The sequence below is a fragment of the Ylistrum balloti genome, unplaced genomic scaffold, assembly GCF_031769215.1.
Source record: "Ylistrum balloti isolate Yb309-2 unplaced genomic scaffold, AGI_CSIRO_Ybal_v1 Utg370378, whole genome shotgun sequence".
Lineage (NCBI taxonomy): Eukaryota > Metazoa > Mollusca > Bivalvia > Pectinida > Pectinidae > Ylistrum > Ylistrum balloti.
Genome location: NW_026782264.1, coordinates 358,460 through 375,522, shown reverse-complemented (window position 1 = coordinate 375,522; position 17,063 = coordinate 358,460). Strand labels below are relative to the sequence as shown.

The 17,063-nt window shown below is 35.6% G+C and overlaps 1 protein-coding gene across 1 annotated transcript in view; it reads right to left on the bottom strand.

The window, feature by feature from the left end:
• The window catches only part of LOC132554090 (multidrug resistance-associated protein 1-like), a 53,672-nt gene that overhangs the window by 9,842 nt on the left and 26,767 nt on the right, over positions 1-17,063 (bottom strand). The window contains exons 10-20 of the mRNA XM_060218388.1: positions 15,671-15,997; positions 14,827-14,964; positions 14,251-14,397; positions 11,737-11,821; positions 7,373-7,442; positions 5,839-5,965; positions 5,136-5,312; positions 4,078-4,245; positions 2,788-2,977; positions 602-701; positions 267-381 (exon numbers count right to left, since the gene is read on the bottom strand). Of these exons, the coding sequence (XP_060074371.1) occupies positions 267-381; positions 602-701; positions 2,788-2,977; positions 4,078-4,245; positions 5,136-5,312; positions 5,839-5,965; positions 7,373-7,442; positions 11,737-11,821; positions 14,251-14,397; positions 14,827-14,964; positions 15,671-15,997 (1,644 nt within the window). The remainder of the gene's footprint in view (positions 1-266; positions 382-601; positions 702-2,787; positions 2,978-4,077; positions 4,246-5,135; positions 5,313-5,838; positions 5,966-7,372; positions 7,443-11,736; positions 11,822-14,250; positions 14,398-14,826; positions 14,965-15,670; positions 15,998-17,063) is intronic.

Genomic DNA, 17,063 nt, shown 5'->3' with positions numbered 1-17,063 from the left:
CTTAACCCATTCTCTGGCTCATGACATGCCCCTGCCCTTTGCCCTTACCCATTCTCAAGCCTGTATCTTGCCCTGCCCTTTGCCCTTACCCATTCTCAAGTCTGTAACTTGCCCCATCATATGCCTTTACCCATTCTCTAGCCAATGGCTTGCCCTGTCCTTTCCCAATCACAGCTTGTATTTTGTCCTACCCTTTGCCTTTACCCATTCTCAGACTTTGATTCACCCAACCCGTTCCTTTTTCCAAAGACAAGATCTTGACTCACCCCGCCCACTTTAGCAGTCTCCTGTTGCGTAAGCTGTTGTTTTGTATTCACTAAAGGTTTGCGAACCTCCTCCTTCCGTTTGAGAAGTCGACTTCCTCTGCGACTTACACTGGCACTGAAAATAAATGTTTCTATACTAAAGAATATCATTTATCATCTATAAATGACGAAGTTCAAAAGTTTAGGTTTCAATGCCAATCCAATGATACATCAATCTATTTAAAAACAGGAAAAAATCCACTGTACAAGTTTTGATAAGCCATTAAATTTGACTTAAATGTTACAGGAAAGTGTGTAACAGATTTATAGCCCAATGCAGTTCAAGAAGTCCCTACCGTCTCAGGCTGAGAGGAAGACTCCGCTGGTCATCAGAGGTCAGACCTTCAGATGTCACACTCTCCACTTGTTCGAATATCTGGTCTTTTATGGCTCTCACTGGGAAAGAAAACAACATTATCTGATAAACTTGTCTATAGCCATGGTAACTACCTCTCTAGTCTCCCTTTAATGATGTACTACAATGTGGAGATTTCCAAGGATATTTATATCTAGTGTCTCCCTTTAATGGTGTACTACAATGTGGAGATTTCCAAGGATATTTATATCTAGTGTCTCCCTTCAATGATGTACTACAATGTGGAGATTTCCAAGGATATTTATATCTAGTGTCTCCCTTTAATGGTGTACTACAATGTGGAGATTTCCAAGGATATTTATATCTAGTGTCTCCCTTTAATGGTGTACTACAATGTGGAGATTTCCAAGGATATTTATATCTAGTGTCTCCCTTTAATGGTGTACTACAATGTGGAGATTTCCAAGGATATTTATATCTAGTGTCTCCCTTCAATGATGTACTACAATGTGGAGATTTCCAAGGATATTTATATCTAGTGTCTCCCTTTAATGGTGTACTACAATGTGGAGATTTCCAAGGATATTTAAATATATTGTCTCCCTTTAATGGTGTGCTACAATGTGGAGATTTCCAAGGATATTTATATCTAGTGTCTCCCTTCAATGATGTACTACAATGTGGAGATTTCCAAGGATATTTATATCTAGTGTCTCCCTTTAATGGTGTACTACAATGTGGAGATTTCCAAGGATATTTATATCTAGTGTCTCCCTTCAATGATGTACTACAATGTGGAGATTTCCAAGGATATTTATATCTAGTGTCTCCCTTTAATGGTGTACTACAATGTGGAGATTTCCAAGGATATTTATATCTAGTGTCTCCCTTTAATGGTGTGCTACAATGTGGAGATTTCCAAGGATATTTAAATATATTGTCTCCCTTTAATGGTGTGCTACAATGTGGAGATTTCCAAGGATATTTATATCTAGTGTCTACCTTTAATGGTGTACTACAATGTGGAGATTTCCAAGGATATTTATATCTAGTGTCTCCCTTTAATGGTGTACTACAATGTGGAGATTTCCAAGGATATTTATATCTAGTGTCTACCTTTAATGGTGTACTACAATGTGGAGATTTCCAAGGATATTTATATCTAGTGTCTACCTTTAATGATGTACTACAATGTGGAGATTTCCAAGGATATTTATATCTAGTGTCTCCCTTTAATGGTGTACTACAATGTGGAGATTTCCAAGGATATTTATATCTAGTGTCTCCCTTTAATGGTGTGCTACAATGTGGAGATTTCCAAGGATATTTATATCTAGTGTCTCCCTTTAATGGTGTACTACAATGTGGAGATTTCCAAGGATATTTATATCTAGTGTCTCCCTTTAATGGTGTACTACAATGTGGAGATTTCCAAGGATATTTATATCTAGTGTCTCCCTTTAATGGTGTACTACAATGTGGAGATTTCCAAGGATATTTAAATATATTGTCTCCCTTTAATGGTGTGCTACAATGTGGAGATTTCCAAGGATATTTATATCTAATGTCTCCCTTTAATGGTGTACTACAATGTGGAGATTTCCAAGGATATTTATATCTAGTGTCTCCCTTTAATGGTGTACTACAATGTGGAGATTTCCAAGGATATTTAAATATATTGTCTCCCTTTAATGGTGTGCTACAATGTGGAGATTTCCAAGGATATTCATATCTAGTGTCTCCCTTTAATGGTGTACTACAATGTGGAGATTTCCAAGGATATTTATATCTAGTGCCTCCCTTTAATGATGTACTACAATGTGGAGATTTCCAAGGATATTTATATCTAGTGTCTCCCTTTAATGGTGTGCTACAATGTGGAGATTTCCAAGGATATTTATATCTAGTGTCTCCCTTTAATGGTGTACTACAATGTGGAGATTTCCAAGGATATTTATATCTAGTGTCTCCCTTTAATGGTGTGCTACAATGTGGAGATTTCCAAGGATATTTATATCTAGTGTCTCCCTTTAATGGTGTACTACAATGTGGAGATTTCCAGGGATATTTATATATATTGTCTCCCTTTAATGGTGTACTACAATGTGGAGATTTCTAAGGATATTTATATCTAGTGTCTCCCTTTAAGGATTGTAGGATACTTACACTCCGGGTCAATTTTTGTGTCTTCCTCCTCATCTTCTAAAAAGTATTCCTTGAGGAACTGAGCAAATGGTCCATTATGAGAGATAAGATCTTCATATGATCCAGATTCAGAAATCCTGCCGTTCACCATGACTAAAATATTGTCCACCATTGGTAACCAATGGATACCATGTGTCACCAAAACTCGGGTCTACAGAGAAATAACAACATGTAAACCAACTTTACAAACACTCTTTAGACCTTTGTCACTCATTTACTTTGTTTTCTATAAAGGGAGACATGAGAAACCAAGAAATAGGTAAACAAACTCTCCTGCCCTTTCAAATAGCTGTATATTTTTGGATGGATAACTTACAGTATTCAACAGATCTGGGCCCGTATTCATGAAACCGTTCTCATGCTCAAGCATGAATTTTGTGCTCAAACCTTACATCTTGTTTAAGTTAAAAATGAATAAATAAGGCTGATTTTGCCAAAGATTAAAAACAAATTTTGAAAGGACTTCAAGTCAAAGTTATATTCAATGTTTATATTTGACATTTGTATTATTGTATATATGATTTAAGTGAATTATAAGAAAGTTTGCTTGAGCACAAAATCTATGCTTGAGCATGAGAATGGTTTCATGAATATGGGCCCTGGTCCTTCCTACATGGTGAGCATAAAATGTAGAAATGAAGGCTTCTTAACATCCAAAAACAATTATCTTCTATACTGTGATCCAGCTGTTGTCAACATGTTTTAACCGCTGACAATAGTCATCATTAATTTTTAGTGACAATGAAAAATTCTCGACTGTGGATGTCTGGTACACAAATTCATTCTGAATTCTTTCAGGTGTTAAAATCTGCTAAGTACTATGTATTGAAGCTATCATAACCTGCATGCCTAGTTTTAATTCATTTCAATAGTGGCACCTTTAAGAATATAAACATATATTAGACATTGTTCTGAAATAATCTGATAAGAAAATTAAAAAACTTATTGAATTATTTAGCTAATGCACTTCCCCATCTAGATTTTGACTTTTTTCTTCAAATCACTTTGGACTTTCCTTAGTTGCCTCCTAGACTTCAAAACTTAGACCGTTAGAAAACACTGAAGAGTCCTACAAGGATGAGACAGCTGTATTATGCAGTTTACTTCACATAATAAAATGTCTAAATAAATGATTTTCCCATTCACCTTTGATTACATACAATTATGTCATATTTAAATAAGGGTTACACATGACTTAAGTGACAGAAAGATATAATTGTGTTACAACTGATTTAATCTCAGGCTGTATACCTTGTTTTTGAGCAGACCCTTTGGTCCTATCACTTTGTTGAATATATGTTTGCCAACGTGAGCATCGACAGCACTGAGCGGGTCGTCCATGAGATAGACATTAGAGTTACTGTACACGGCCCGTGCCAGACTGATCCGCTGTTTCTGACCTCCACTTATGTTGATACCCTAAACAAATGCAGAGCATATTAACTGTGAAAAGTCTGTGACTAAACAGCCTTAGTGTGAATATTTCAGTTTTGAATTAATAATAACATGAAAATATATTTCAATTGGCAAGTTTGATATCATATACTAGCACCATGGTGTTACTTCAGTGTCCATATCTTGAAAAAACAATTTTCAATATCAGCAGTTATGTTATTTGAATTATTACAATCAAAAGGCATTCAATTTTATTTTTTAAATAACTCTATTGTGGGTCATTTGTTTCTTGTTCCTGGAGGCTCCAAAACGTGGAAAATTCCTCATTTTGTTAACTGTTAATCTACATGGAAACTTCAGTAGATTACACTACCCACATCTTCACCTGGAAATTTGTGTAGACTTCACTACCAATCTCCTCACCTGTAAACTGTAGGTGACTCTTTTACCCATTTTTTCCCTAGGAGTAGGTTCATCTACTCACCTTTTCATCCTGAAGCTTATGTAGATTCCTATACTTACCTTTTCACTTGTAAACTTGTGTATAACTCTCTAGTCAGTTTTTCTCTTTTGAACTTGTGTAGAATCTTCTACTCACCTTTTCACCTATATCTATCTGGTCACCTCCAGGTAACATCTCCAGGTCTGGTCACAGTCCAGTATGTTCCTCTACTCACTTTTTCACCTATTTCTATCTGGTCACCTCCAGGTAACATATCCACGTCTGGTCACAGTCCAGTAGGTTCCTCTACTCATATTTTCACCTATTTCTATCTGGTCACCTCCAGGTAACATCTCCAGGTCTGGTCCCAGTCCAGTATGTTCCTCTACTCACCTTTTCACCTATTTCTATCTGGTCACCTCCAGGTAACATATCCACGTCTGGTCACAGTCCAGTAGGTTTCTTTACTCACCTTTTCACCTATTTCTATCTGGTCACCTCCAGGTAACATCTCCAGGTCTGGTCCCAGTCCACACGATTCTATCACCTTTTTATACTTCTTTGCCAGTAGTTGTTTACCAAACAGGATGTTGTTCATTAGTGTTGCATTCTGGATCCATGCTTCCTGAGGCACGTAGGCCACCTTACCCTAGTATAGAAAAGATGGATTCCTGTAATTACCAACATGAATAGGACAACTTGAATGACATGGAAACCAGATATCAGTGAAATTCTGAATTACAAATTTTGACACCAATACCTCTATACATCATTTGCAAAAGCTTAACATACCTTGATACATGTATATGATCTCCAATCTTCAGGTAATATGAGCTACAGTTACTCTGCAGCAATGAAAAGTGACTCTGATTGTGTTGCAACAATAGCATTTATTCAGTTATAAAGTATGAATTTCCCTCACACACTGGCCCTTATCTTGCAATGACCTTGACCATTTAAAAACCTTGAAATATTGCATGAAGGTCATTGATTCCCACATGCTGACCTTAACCTTGAACTGACATTTGACAAAGAAGAAAATTTAAGATATTTCCCAGAAGCTAATGCTCCTCAAATGCTGGACTTGGCCTTCAACTAACCATGACTGTGTTAAACCGTAGCACACTACCTAAACGTTCATGTTCCACACATGCTGACCTTGACCTAACACTGACCTTGACTGTTACATTGCCCTGCATCTTGGTGAGATCACCCAGTAGAGATGATATTAAAGAAGATTTTCCAGCTCCAACTTGTCCCACCACTGCCACCAACTGTCCATCTGGGATGTGGAAGTTAATACTGTAAAGATAACAGAGGTATGATAAAAATCCATGGATTACAGGGATTCTTCAATTCCAAACATTGCTTTTCCTCTGCCAGACACAGCAATCATATTACAGATTTTTTATTTCAAAACTCAAATTTTAGTAGAAAACAGTTTGATATGTCTTTGCCATCTAGACCAAATATAACAAATGTGTAAAAATCAAATAAAACAATTCAGGAATTTACTAAAGTAGTGAAGTAGCACACTGGCACCTGGACTGACACGTGGACTAGCAAAGTCACACCTAAAATGGTGAAGTGAACTGGTGAAGTCACAACTGGACTAGATAAGTCACAACTGGACTAGTAAAGTCACACCTTAACTGGTGAAGTCACACCTGGACTAGATAAGTCATACTTAGACTAGATAAGTCACACCTTAACTGGTGAAGTCACACCTGGACTAGATAAGTCATACCTTAACTGGTGAAGTCACACCTGCACTAGATAAGTCACACCTTAACTGGTGAAATCACACCTGGACTAGATAAGTCACACCTTAACTGATGAAGTCACACCTGGACTAGATAAGTCACATTTGGATTAGATATGTCATACTTGAATTAGATAATCACACCTGGACTAGATAAATCACACATGGACTAGATAAATCACACCTGGACTATATAAATCACACCTGGACTAGATAAATCATACCTGGACTAGATAAGTCACACCTGGACTAGATAAATCATACCTGGGCTATATCAATCACACCTGGACTAATAAAGTCACACCTGGACTAGATAAGTCACACCTGGACTAATAAAGTCACACCTGGACTAGATAAGTCACACCTGGACTAGATAAGTCACACCTGGACTAGATAAATCACACCTGGACTAATAAAGTCACACCTGGACTAGATAAGTCACACCTGGACTAGGTACGTCATACATGGACTAGATAAATCATACCTGGACTAGATAAATCACACCTGGACTAATAAAGTCACACCTGGACTAGATAAGTCACACCTGGACTAGATAAGTCATACCTGTACTAATAAAGTCACACCTGGACTAATAAAGTCACACCTGGACTAGATAAGTCACACCTGGACTAGATAAGTCACACCTGGACTAGATAAGTCATACCTGGACTAGATAAATCACACCTGGACTAGATAAGTCACACCTGGACTAATAAAGTCACACCTGGACTAGATAAGTCACACCTGGACTAGATAAATCACACCTGGACTAATAAAGTCACACCTGGACTAGATAAGTCACATCTGGACTAGATTAGTCACACCTGGACTAGATAAATCATACCTGGACTAATAAAGTCACACCTGGACTGGATAAGTCACACCTGGACTAATAAAGTCACACCTGGACTAATAAAGTCACACCTGGACTAGTATAACATACTCACTCTTTAAGTGTAGGCTGTGGCATTTCTTTGTCCCATATAAATGTACCATGATTTACTTCTAATGCATAATCTGCCAACAGAGTCACGACTGAAGTACAATCACTTGAATTAACACTTATACACATTCAATTCATCTATTTTTAATTTTTGCAAACATCCCAAAATCAAAACATTGAATAAGTCATTACTTTGATTACATTTGTTATATGTAAACACTGAAAGATTGACTGATCATTAACTAGAACATGTAAACACTGAAAGATTGACTGATCATTAACTAGAACTATACAGGTAAACACTGAAAGATTGACTGATCATTAACTAGAACTATAAAGATTGACATCATTAACTAGAACATGTTAACACTGAAAGATTGACTGATCATTAACTAGAACTATACACTGAAAGATTGACTGATCATTAACACACTGAAAGATTGACTGATCATTAACTAGAACATGTAAACACTGAAAGATTGACTGATCATTAACTAGAACTATACTTAACACTGAAAGATTGACTGATCATTAACTAGAACATGTAAACACTGAAAGATTGACTGATCATGTAACTTTGACTGATCATTAACTAGAACATGTAAACACTGAAAGATTGACTGATCATTAACTAGAACTATACAGGTTAACACTGAAAGATTGACTGATCATTAACTAGAACATGTAAACACTGAAAGATTGACTGATCATTAACTAGAACAAGTAAACACTGAAAGATTGACTGATCATTAACTAGAACTATACAGAAAGATTGACTGATCATTAACTAGAACTATACAGGTTAACACTGAAAGATTGACTGATCATTAACTAGAACATGTAAACACTGAAAGATTGACTGATCATTAACTAGAACTATACAGGTTAACACTGAAAGATTGACTGATCATTAACTAGAACATTAACACTGAGAACTGATCATGAACTATAAAACACTGAAAGATTGACTGATCATTAACTAGAACATAAACACTGAAAGATTGACTGATCATTAAACTACTGAAAGATTTGACTGATCATTAACTAGAACATGTAAACACTGAAAGATTGACTGATCATTAACTAGAACTATACAGGTTAACACTGAAAGATTGACTGATCATTAACTAGAACATGTAAACACTGAAAGATTGACTGATCATTAACTAGAACATGTAAACACTGAAAGATTGACTGATCATTAACTAGAACTATACAGTTAACACTGAAAGATTACTGAAAGATTGACTGATCATTAACTAGAACATACAGTTAACACTGAAAGATTGACTGATCATTAACTAGAACATGTAAACACTGAAAGATTGACTGATCATTAACTAGAACTGTAAACACTGAAAGATTGACTGATCATTAACTAGAACATGTTAACACTGAAAGAACACTTTGACTGATCATTAACTAGAACATGTAAACACTGAAAGATTGACTGATCATTAACTAGAACATATAAACACTGAAAGATTGACTGATCATTAACTAGAACTATACAGGTTAACACTGAAAGATTGACTGATCATTAACTAGAACATGTAAACACTGAAAGATTGACTGATCATTAACTAGAACTATAAAACACTGAAAGATTGAGAACATGTAAACACTTTGACTGATCATTAACTAGAACTATACAGGTTAACACTGAAAGATTGACTGATCATTAACTAGAACTATACAGGTTAACACTGAAAGATTGACTGATCATTAACTAGAACTATACAGGTTAACACTGAAAGATTGACTGATCATTAACTAGAACATGTAAACACTGAAAGATTGACTGATCATTAACTAGAACATGTAAACACTGAAAGATTGACTGATCATTAACTAGAACATGAACATGTAAACACTCATTAATCATTAACTAGAACATGTTAACACTGAAAGATTGACTGATCATTAACTAGAACATGTAAACACTGAAAGATTGACTGATCAATAAATAGAACTATACAGGTTAACACTGAAAGATTGACTGATCATTAACAGAACATTAACACTGAAAGATTGACTGATCATTAACTAGAACTATACAGGTTAACACTGAAAGATTAAACACTGAAAGATTGACTCATCATTAACTAGAACTATACAGGTTAACACTGAAAGATTGACTGATCATTAACTAGAACATGTAAACACTGAAAGATTGACTGATCATTAACTAGAACTATACAGGTTAACACTGAAAGATTGACTGATCATTAACTAGAACATGTAAACACTGAAAGATTGACTGATCATTAACTAGAACTATACAGGTTAACACTGAAAGATTGACTGATCATTAACTAGAACATGTAAACACTGAAAGATTGACTGATCATTAACTAGAACTATACAGGTTAACACTGAAAGATTGACTGATCATTAACTAGAACATGTAAACACTGAAAGATTGACTGATCACTAGAACTATACAGGTTAACACTGAAAGATTGACTGATCATTAAATAGAACATGTAAACACTGAAAGATTCACTGATCATTAACTAGAACTATAAAGATTGACAGTTAACACTGAAAGATTGACTGATCATTAACTAGAACATCATTAACTAGAACACACTGAAAGATTGACTGATCATTAACTAGAACATGTAAACACTGAAAGATTGACTGATCATTAACTAGAACTATACAGGTTAACACTGAAAGATTGACTGATCATTAACTAGAACATGTAAACACTGAAAGATTGACTGATCATTAACTAGAACTATACAGGTTAACACTGAAAGATTGACTGATCATTAACTAGAACTATACAGGTTAACACTGAAAGATTGACTGATCATTAACTAGAACATGTAAACACTGAAAGATTGATCATTAACTAGAACATAGAACTGAACACTGAAAGATCACTGAAAGATTGAATCATAACTAGAACTATACAGGTTAACACTGAAAGATTGACTGATCATTAACTAGAACATGTAAACACTGAAAGATTGACTGATCATTAACTAGAACTATACAGGTTAACACTGAAAGATTGACTGATCATTAACTAGAACATGTAAACACTGAAAGATTGACTGATCACTAACTAGAACTATACAGGTTAACACTGAAAGATTGACTGATCATTAACTAGAACATGTAAACACTGAAAGATTGACTGATCATTAACTAGAACTATACAGGTTAACACTGAAAGATTGACTGATCATTAACTAGAACATGTAAACACTGAAAGATTGACTGATCACTAACTAGAACTATACAGGTTAACACTGAAAGATTGACTGATCATTAACTAGAACATGTAAACACTGAAAGATTGACTGATCACTAACTAGAACTATACAGGTTAACACTGAAAGATTGACTGATCATTAACTAGAACATGTAAACACTGAAAGATTGACTGATCATTAACTAGAACTATACAGGTTAACACTGAAAGATTGACTGATCATTAACTAGAACATGTAAACACTGAAAGATTGACTGATCACTAACTAGAACTATACAGGTTAACACTGAAAGATTGACTGATCATTAACTAGAACATGTAAACACTGAAAGATTGACTGATCATTAACTAGAAATATACAAGTTAACACTGAAAGATTGACTGATCATTAACTAGAACATGTAAACACTGAAAGATTGACTGATCACTAACTAGAACTATACAGGTTAACACTGAAAGATTGACTGATCATTAACTAGAACATGTAAACACTGAAAGATTGACTGATCACTAACTAGAACATGTAAACACTGAAAGATTGACTGATCATTAACTAGAACATGTAAACACTGAAAGATTGACTGATCACTTTGACTGAACTAGAACATGTAAACACTGAAAGATTGACTGATCATTAACTAGAACTATACAGGTTAACACTGAAAGATTGACTGATCATTAACTAGAACATGTAAACACTGAAAGATTGACTGATCATTAACTAGAACATGTAAACACTGAAAGATTGACTGATCATTAACTAGAACTATACAGGTTAACACTGAAAGATTGACTGATCATTAACTAGAACATGTAAACACTGAAAGATTGACTGATCATTAACTAGAACTATACAGGTTAACACTGAAAGATTGACTGATCATTAACTAGAACATGTAAACACTGAAAGATTGACTGATCATTAACTAGAACTATACAGGTTAACACTGAAAGATTGACTATTAACTAGGTTAACACTGAAAGATTGACTGATCATTAACTAGAACTAACTAGAACATGTATTTTAACTAGAACTATACAGGTTAACACTGAAAGATTGACTGATCATTAACTAGAACATGTAAACACTAGATTGACTGATCATTAACATTAATTAGAGATAACCAAAGACTAGTACATACCATTATGGTCAGTAAAGTGTACATTGTTGGGGTCAAGATCACTCCCACTGAGGTAATTTCTAATCCTTTTGATGGACACCATCGCCTGTCAAACAACAATGTTTATAGGGTTACACTTCAGCACAGACTGGTCTGTTGTTCACCTTCCTAATAAACAACAATGTTTATAGAGTTACACTTCAGCACAGACTGGTCTGTTTTTTACCTTCCTGATAAACAACAATGTTTATAGGGCTACACTTCAGCACATACTGGTCAGTTTTTTACCTTCCTGATAAACAACAATGTTTATAGAGTTACACTTCAGCACAGACTGGTCTGTTGTTCACCTTCCTAATAAACAACAATGTTTATAGGGCTACACTTCAGCACAGACTGGTCTGTTTTTTACCTTCCTGATAAACAACAATGTTTATAGAGTTACACTTCAGCACATACTGGTCTGTTTTTTACCTTCCTGATAAACAACAATGTTTATAGAGTTACACTTCAGCACAGACTGGTCTGTTTTTTACCTTCCTGATAAACAACAATGTTTATAGAGTTACACTTCAGCACAGACTGGTCTGTTGTTCACCTTCCTGATAAACAACAATGTTTATAGGGTTACACTTCAGCACAGACTGGTCTGTTGTTCACCTTCCTGATAAACAACAATGTTTATAGAGTTACACTTCAGCACAGACTGGTCTGTTTTTTACCTTCCTGATAAACAACAATGTTCATTGGGTTCAATTCAGCACAGACTGGTCTGTTTTTCGCCTTCCTGATAAACACATACCACCTTAGGTAGAAAACGTGAAACTACATACCTGGGATCTTCACGTTAGGTTAAACTCAAACTGAATGACAACTTTCAGTCCCTCACTTTTGACCTCTGCATCAGATTCTCCTTTCAGATCTGATTTTTGACCACCACATATTTTTTTCCTGTCAGGTCTGAATTTCGACCACTATATATTTTTTTCCTTTCAGGTCTGACTTTTGACCACTATATAAATGTTTCCTTTCAGGTCTGACTTTTGACCACTATATAAATGTTTCCTTTCAGGTCTGACTTTTGACCACCATATATTTTTTTCCTGTCAGGTCTGAATTTCGACCACTATATATTTTTTTTCCTTTCAGGCCTGACTCTTGACCACTATATAAATGTTTCCTTTCAGGTCTGACTTTTGACCACCACATATTTTTTTCCTGTCAGGTCTGAATTTCGACCACTATATATTTTTTTTCCTTTCAGGTCTGACTTTTGACCACTATATAAATGTTTCCTGTCAGGTCTGACTTTTGACCACTATATAAATGTTTCCTGTCAGGTCTGACTCTTGACCACTATAAAAATGTTTCCTGTCAGGTCTGACTTTTGACCACTATATAAATGTTTCCTGTCAGGTCTGACTTTTGACCACTATATAAATGTTTCCTGTCAGGCCTGACTCTTGACCACTATATAAATGTTTCCTGTCAGGTCTGACTTTTGACCACTATATAAATGTTTCCTGTCAGGCCTGACTCTTGACCACTATATAAATGTTTCCTGTCAGGTCTGACTTTTGACCACTATATAAATGTTTCCTGTCAGGTCTGACTTTTGACCACTATATAAATGTTTCCTGTCAGGCCTGACTCTTGACCACTATATAAATGTTTCCTGTCAGGCCTGACTCTTGACCACTATATAAATGTTTCCTGTCAGGCCTGACTCTTGACCACTATATAAATGTTTCCTGTCAGGTCTGACTTTTGACCACTATATAAATGTTTCCTGTCAGGCCTGACTCTTGACCACTATATAAATGTTTCTTGTCAGGTCTGACTTTTGACCACTATATAAATGTTTCCTGTCAGGTCTGACTTTTGACCACTATATAAATGTTTCCTGTCAGGTCTGACTTTTGACCACTATATAAATGTTTCCTGTCAGGCCTGACTCTTGACCACTATATAAATGTTTCCTGTCAGGCCTGACTCTTGACCACTATATAAATGTTTCCTGTCAGGTCTGACTTTTGACCACTATATAAATGTTTCCTGTCAGGCCTGACTCTTGACCACTATATAAATGTTTCCTGTCAGGTCTGACTCTTGACCACTATATAAATGTTTCCTGTCAGGCCTGACTCTTGACCACTATATAAATGTTTCCTGTCAGGTCTGACTTTTGACCACTATATAAATGTTTCCTGTCAGGCCTGACTCTTGACCACTATATAAATGTTTTCTGTCAGATCTGACTTTTAATCACTAAAACTTAAATATATCAAAATATTTCAACACGGACAAGAACTAAATCTTTTTAACAAGAATTTCATTAGAAAACATATACCCAACAAGATAAAGTACAAACTATGACATTAGAACATTAATGAGGTGAATACATAGGGGAAGTTGAATATAGGGGAGGTTGAATATGGGGGAGGTTGTAAGACAAGTACACATGTCCAATATAGATGAAAGACTACCTGGGCCCTGTAGGGGATGTATCTGGGAAAGGTATAGATGAAAAGTTACCTGGACACCGTAGGAGATGAGCTGAGACAACAGATTAACTGGTACCCTCAGGATGTTGAAGAGCGCCAAGGCAACAAAAGCTTGCTCAGACCTCAAAGTGTGTGTTTCAGAAGTCACAACATATGTTGCAAATGTTGCCAGCATCACCTGCAATCAGAAACAACTGTAATTAGTGTGTTCTACTTAATCTGTGATAGAGTTCCAACTTGTCTAACACCAGGTCACTGATACTAAGTATTATACCATATGTTCATCTGTAATACATTATTACAACATTTTGACCTTGTAATGACCTCGTTATATGACTTTGACCATGTTTTGTGTTTCAGCTTTCTACATTACCTATGATGGAGCTCTAAGCATTCTATTTGAGATCTGACCTTGTACTGGAGCTCTGAGCATTTGTATTGGCAATTTGACCTTAACTGAAGATTTTACCTTGTATCTATCTTTACTGGAGGTCTGACCTTGTACTGGAGCTCTGAGCATTTGTATTGGCAATTTGACCTTAACTGAAGGTTTTACCTTGTATCTATCTTTACTGGAGGTCTGACCTTGCAGTTTACTGGTACCTACCACAAAAGGTGCCAGTAGGAAGCAGAATGTTGTGAAGCCCTGAAGGTAGGCAATTTGCTTTAACCGCTTTAACTCTTCCTGTCGGATCTCCAACACTTTCTCTGTGAAGGAAGGTTCCCAGGCATACATCTTAAGAACCTAAAAAGTAAAAAAATAATATTGTCAGGTTTGATTAAGTGCTGAAGATTATCTCTTAAAACCACCAATTGTCAAACACCAATTTGATAGAGAGTATACTAATACCAATCATGATCACATCTTGATTGGACATGTTTCCATTTTGAAATGACAAGCCGCTACTACATACTTGCTGTTACTATGAAAAAAAATTTAAATAACATGAATTATATACCTCGAAGGACAATTAACCTCCTAATGATATTTACCAGGATAATTACAGTGCTCCAGATAACTTTTTGACATGTGGGGTTTTCACTCCTACCTTTATAAATTGAGGGGTTTTTTCACCCCTGCCTTCAACAAGTGTATGGGTTTTTCCATATTAGGGTAACACTGAATTTGTAAACATTTTTGACAGCGCCATATTTGCTATGCGACTGGTTTATAATCACGATCAAGAAAGCGCTTGTTACGAGTTTCGTTTGTCTGTTTGACTTAGATTATTGAGTTTTCTAACTACGTAATATTGGAGCCGGACATTGACGCAGAGTCCGGATTTCGCACGGGTTAATGACGCAAATCTTATTTTTTTCCTAGCGTGAAATTAGAAATATTGTGCGTGAAAACGCATTCACGCAGGCTATCTGGAGCACTGTAATTAAATCCTATATTTAACGAAGCATCATAAGTACATCACAAATAATCCATTTAACTGAACAAGTACCTTTATGCCGTTGAGAATCTCGCTGAATAATTTAATTCGTCGACCTTTATTCTTCAGGACAAGGCCTTGTAACTTCTTCTGTTTTACAGCCACAAATGAGTTGAGAGGAACCATGAGCATTAGAACAGCCAGTCCTGCCAAACAGGAGGGGCCGAGTTCCACATACGTCCAAAGTAGGTAGATTCCAATGGTGATCTGAAGTGGTACGGTGAACAGTGACCACAGGTAGTTGAATGTGTCCTGAATACGCTGGCAGTCAATAGACATGAGGTTCACTGTTTCTCCCAATGTTGTACCTTTTTGCATTTCACTGCTCATGGTCATTGCCTGTCAAGGTCAAAACAACACATTAACAATTCCCTTCTTTGATACCCTAAAAATGCGACAACCTGGAATTTGAAAAATTTACTTATATTTTATAGTATACATAGTATAAAAATATAAATAACATTCATCAGTATGAAAAATTAACAAAACAACATCAAACTTGTGTCTAGGTCCAAATTATCATTATTGGGTCAGTAGCAGGCGGAGATAAAGGGGTTCCGCTTTTGTTAGAAGGAATGATTTCACCCATTTTCAAAGTCATGGAAGTCAAATGTACTAAAATCTTCAAAACTTCAAAATATTGGGCTTGCAGCTTGTCTGTATAAATGTTTGTGCTGCTATGTTGATGAGCAATTCAGGCCAATGAGGCATTTGTTTCTATCAATATCTTGTGAAGAACATGTACAACCTTTATAGAAGGTCAGATGACCATTAAGACCCATGTCCTCTTATTTACCTATAAACTATCTTCTCACTATGTACAGGGGTCAAAGCTCAAAGGAGCAATTTGGACAATATCATTAACTGACAACAGTTAACCTGACTGGACACTGCACACCTGCCCATTTCTCTCCTGACAATACATCCCTACCTGTCTGGAGACAGGCTGGAAATTGTGATTTCTCCAAGAACAGTAAATTCAGATTTGTTCCTCCACGTTTTCACATTAAAATAATTGATGTAAAATCAAAACTCTCTAAAGAAATGATTTAACAAAATAGAAAATAGGACTGGATTTTATTGTAAGTATATTGTAAATAGCAAAAACTAACACAATCAGTTGACACAAATAAGAATATCAGACTACAATAACACAATAGAATACACAATTAAGAATCAGATGACACTTCTGAAAATTATTTATGACAATTATACATTATACAATTAACACGAATTATCCATTCACATAATTATCAGATGACAATTAGCCAGATACCAGTTAACCCAATTATCAAAATTTCACATGACATTAACATAAGGAATATAAGATCACACAATTACCACAACAGAATATCATTGACACAATGACCACAACAGAATATCATTGACACAATGACCACAACAG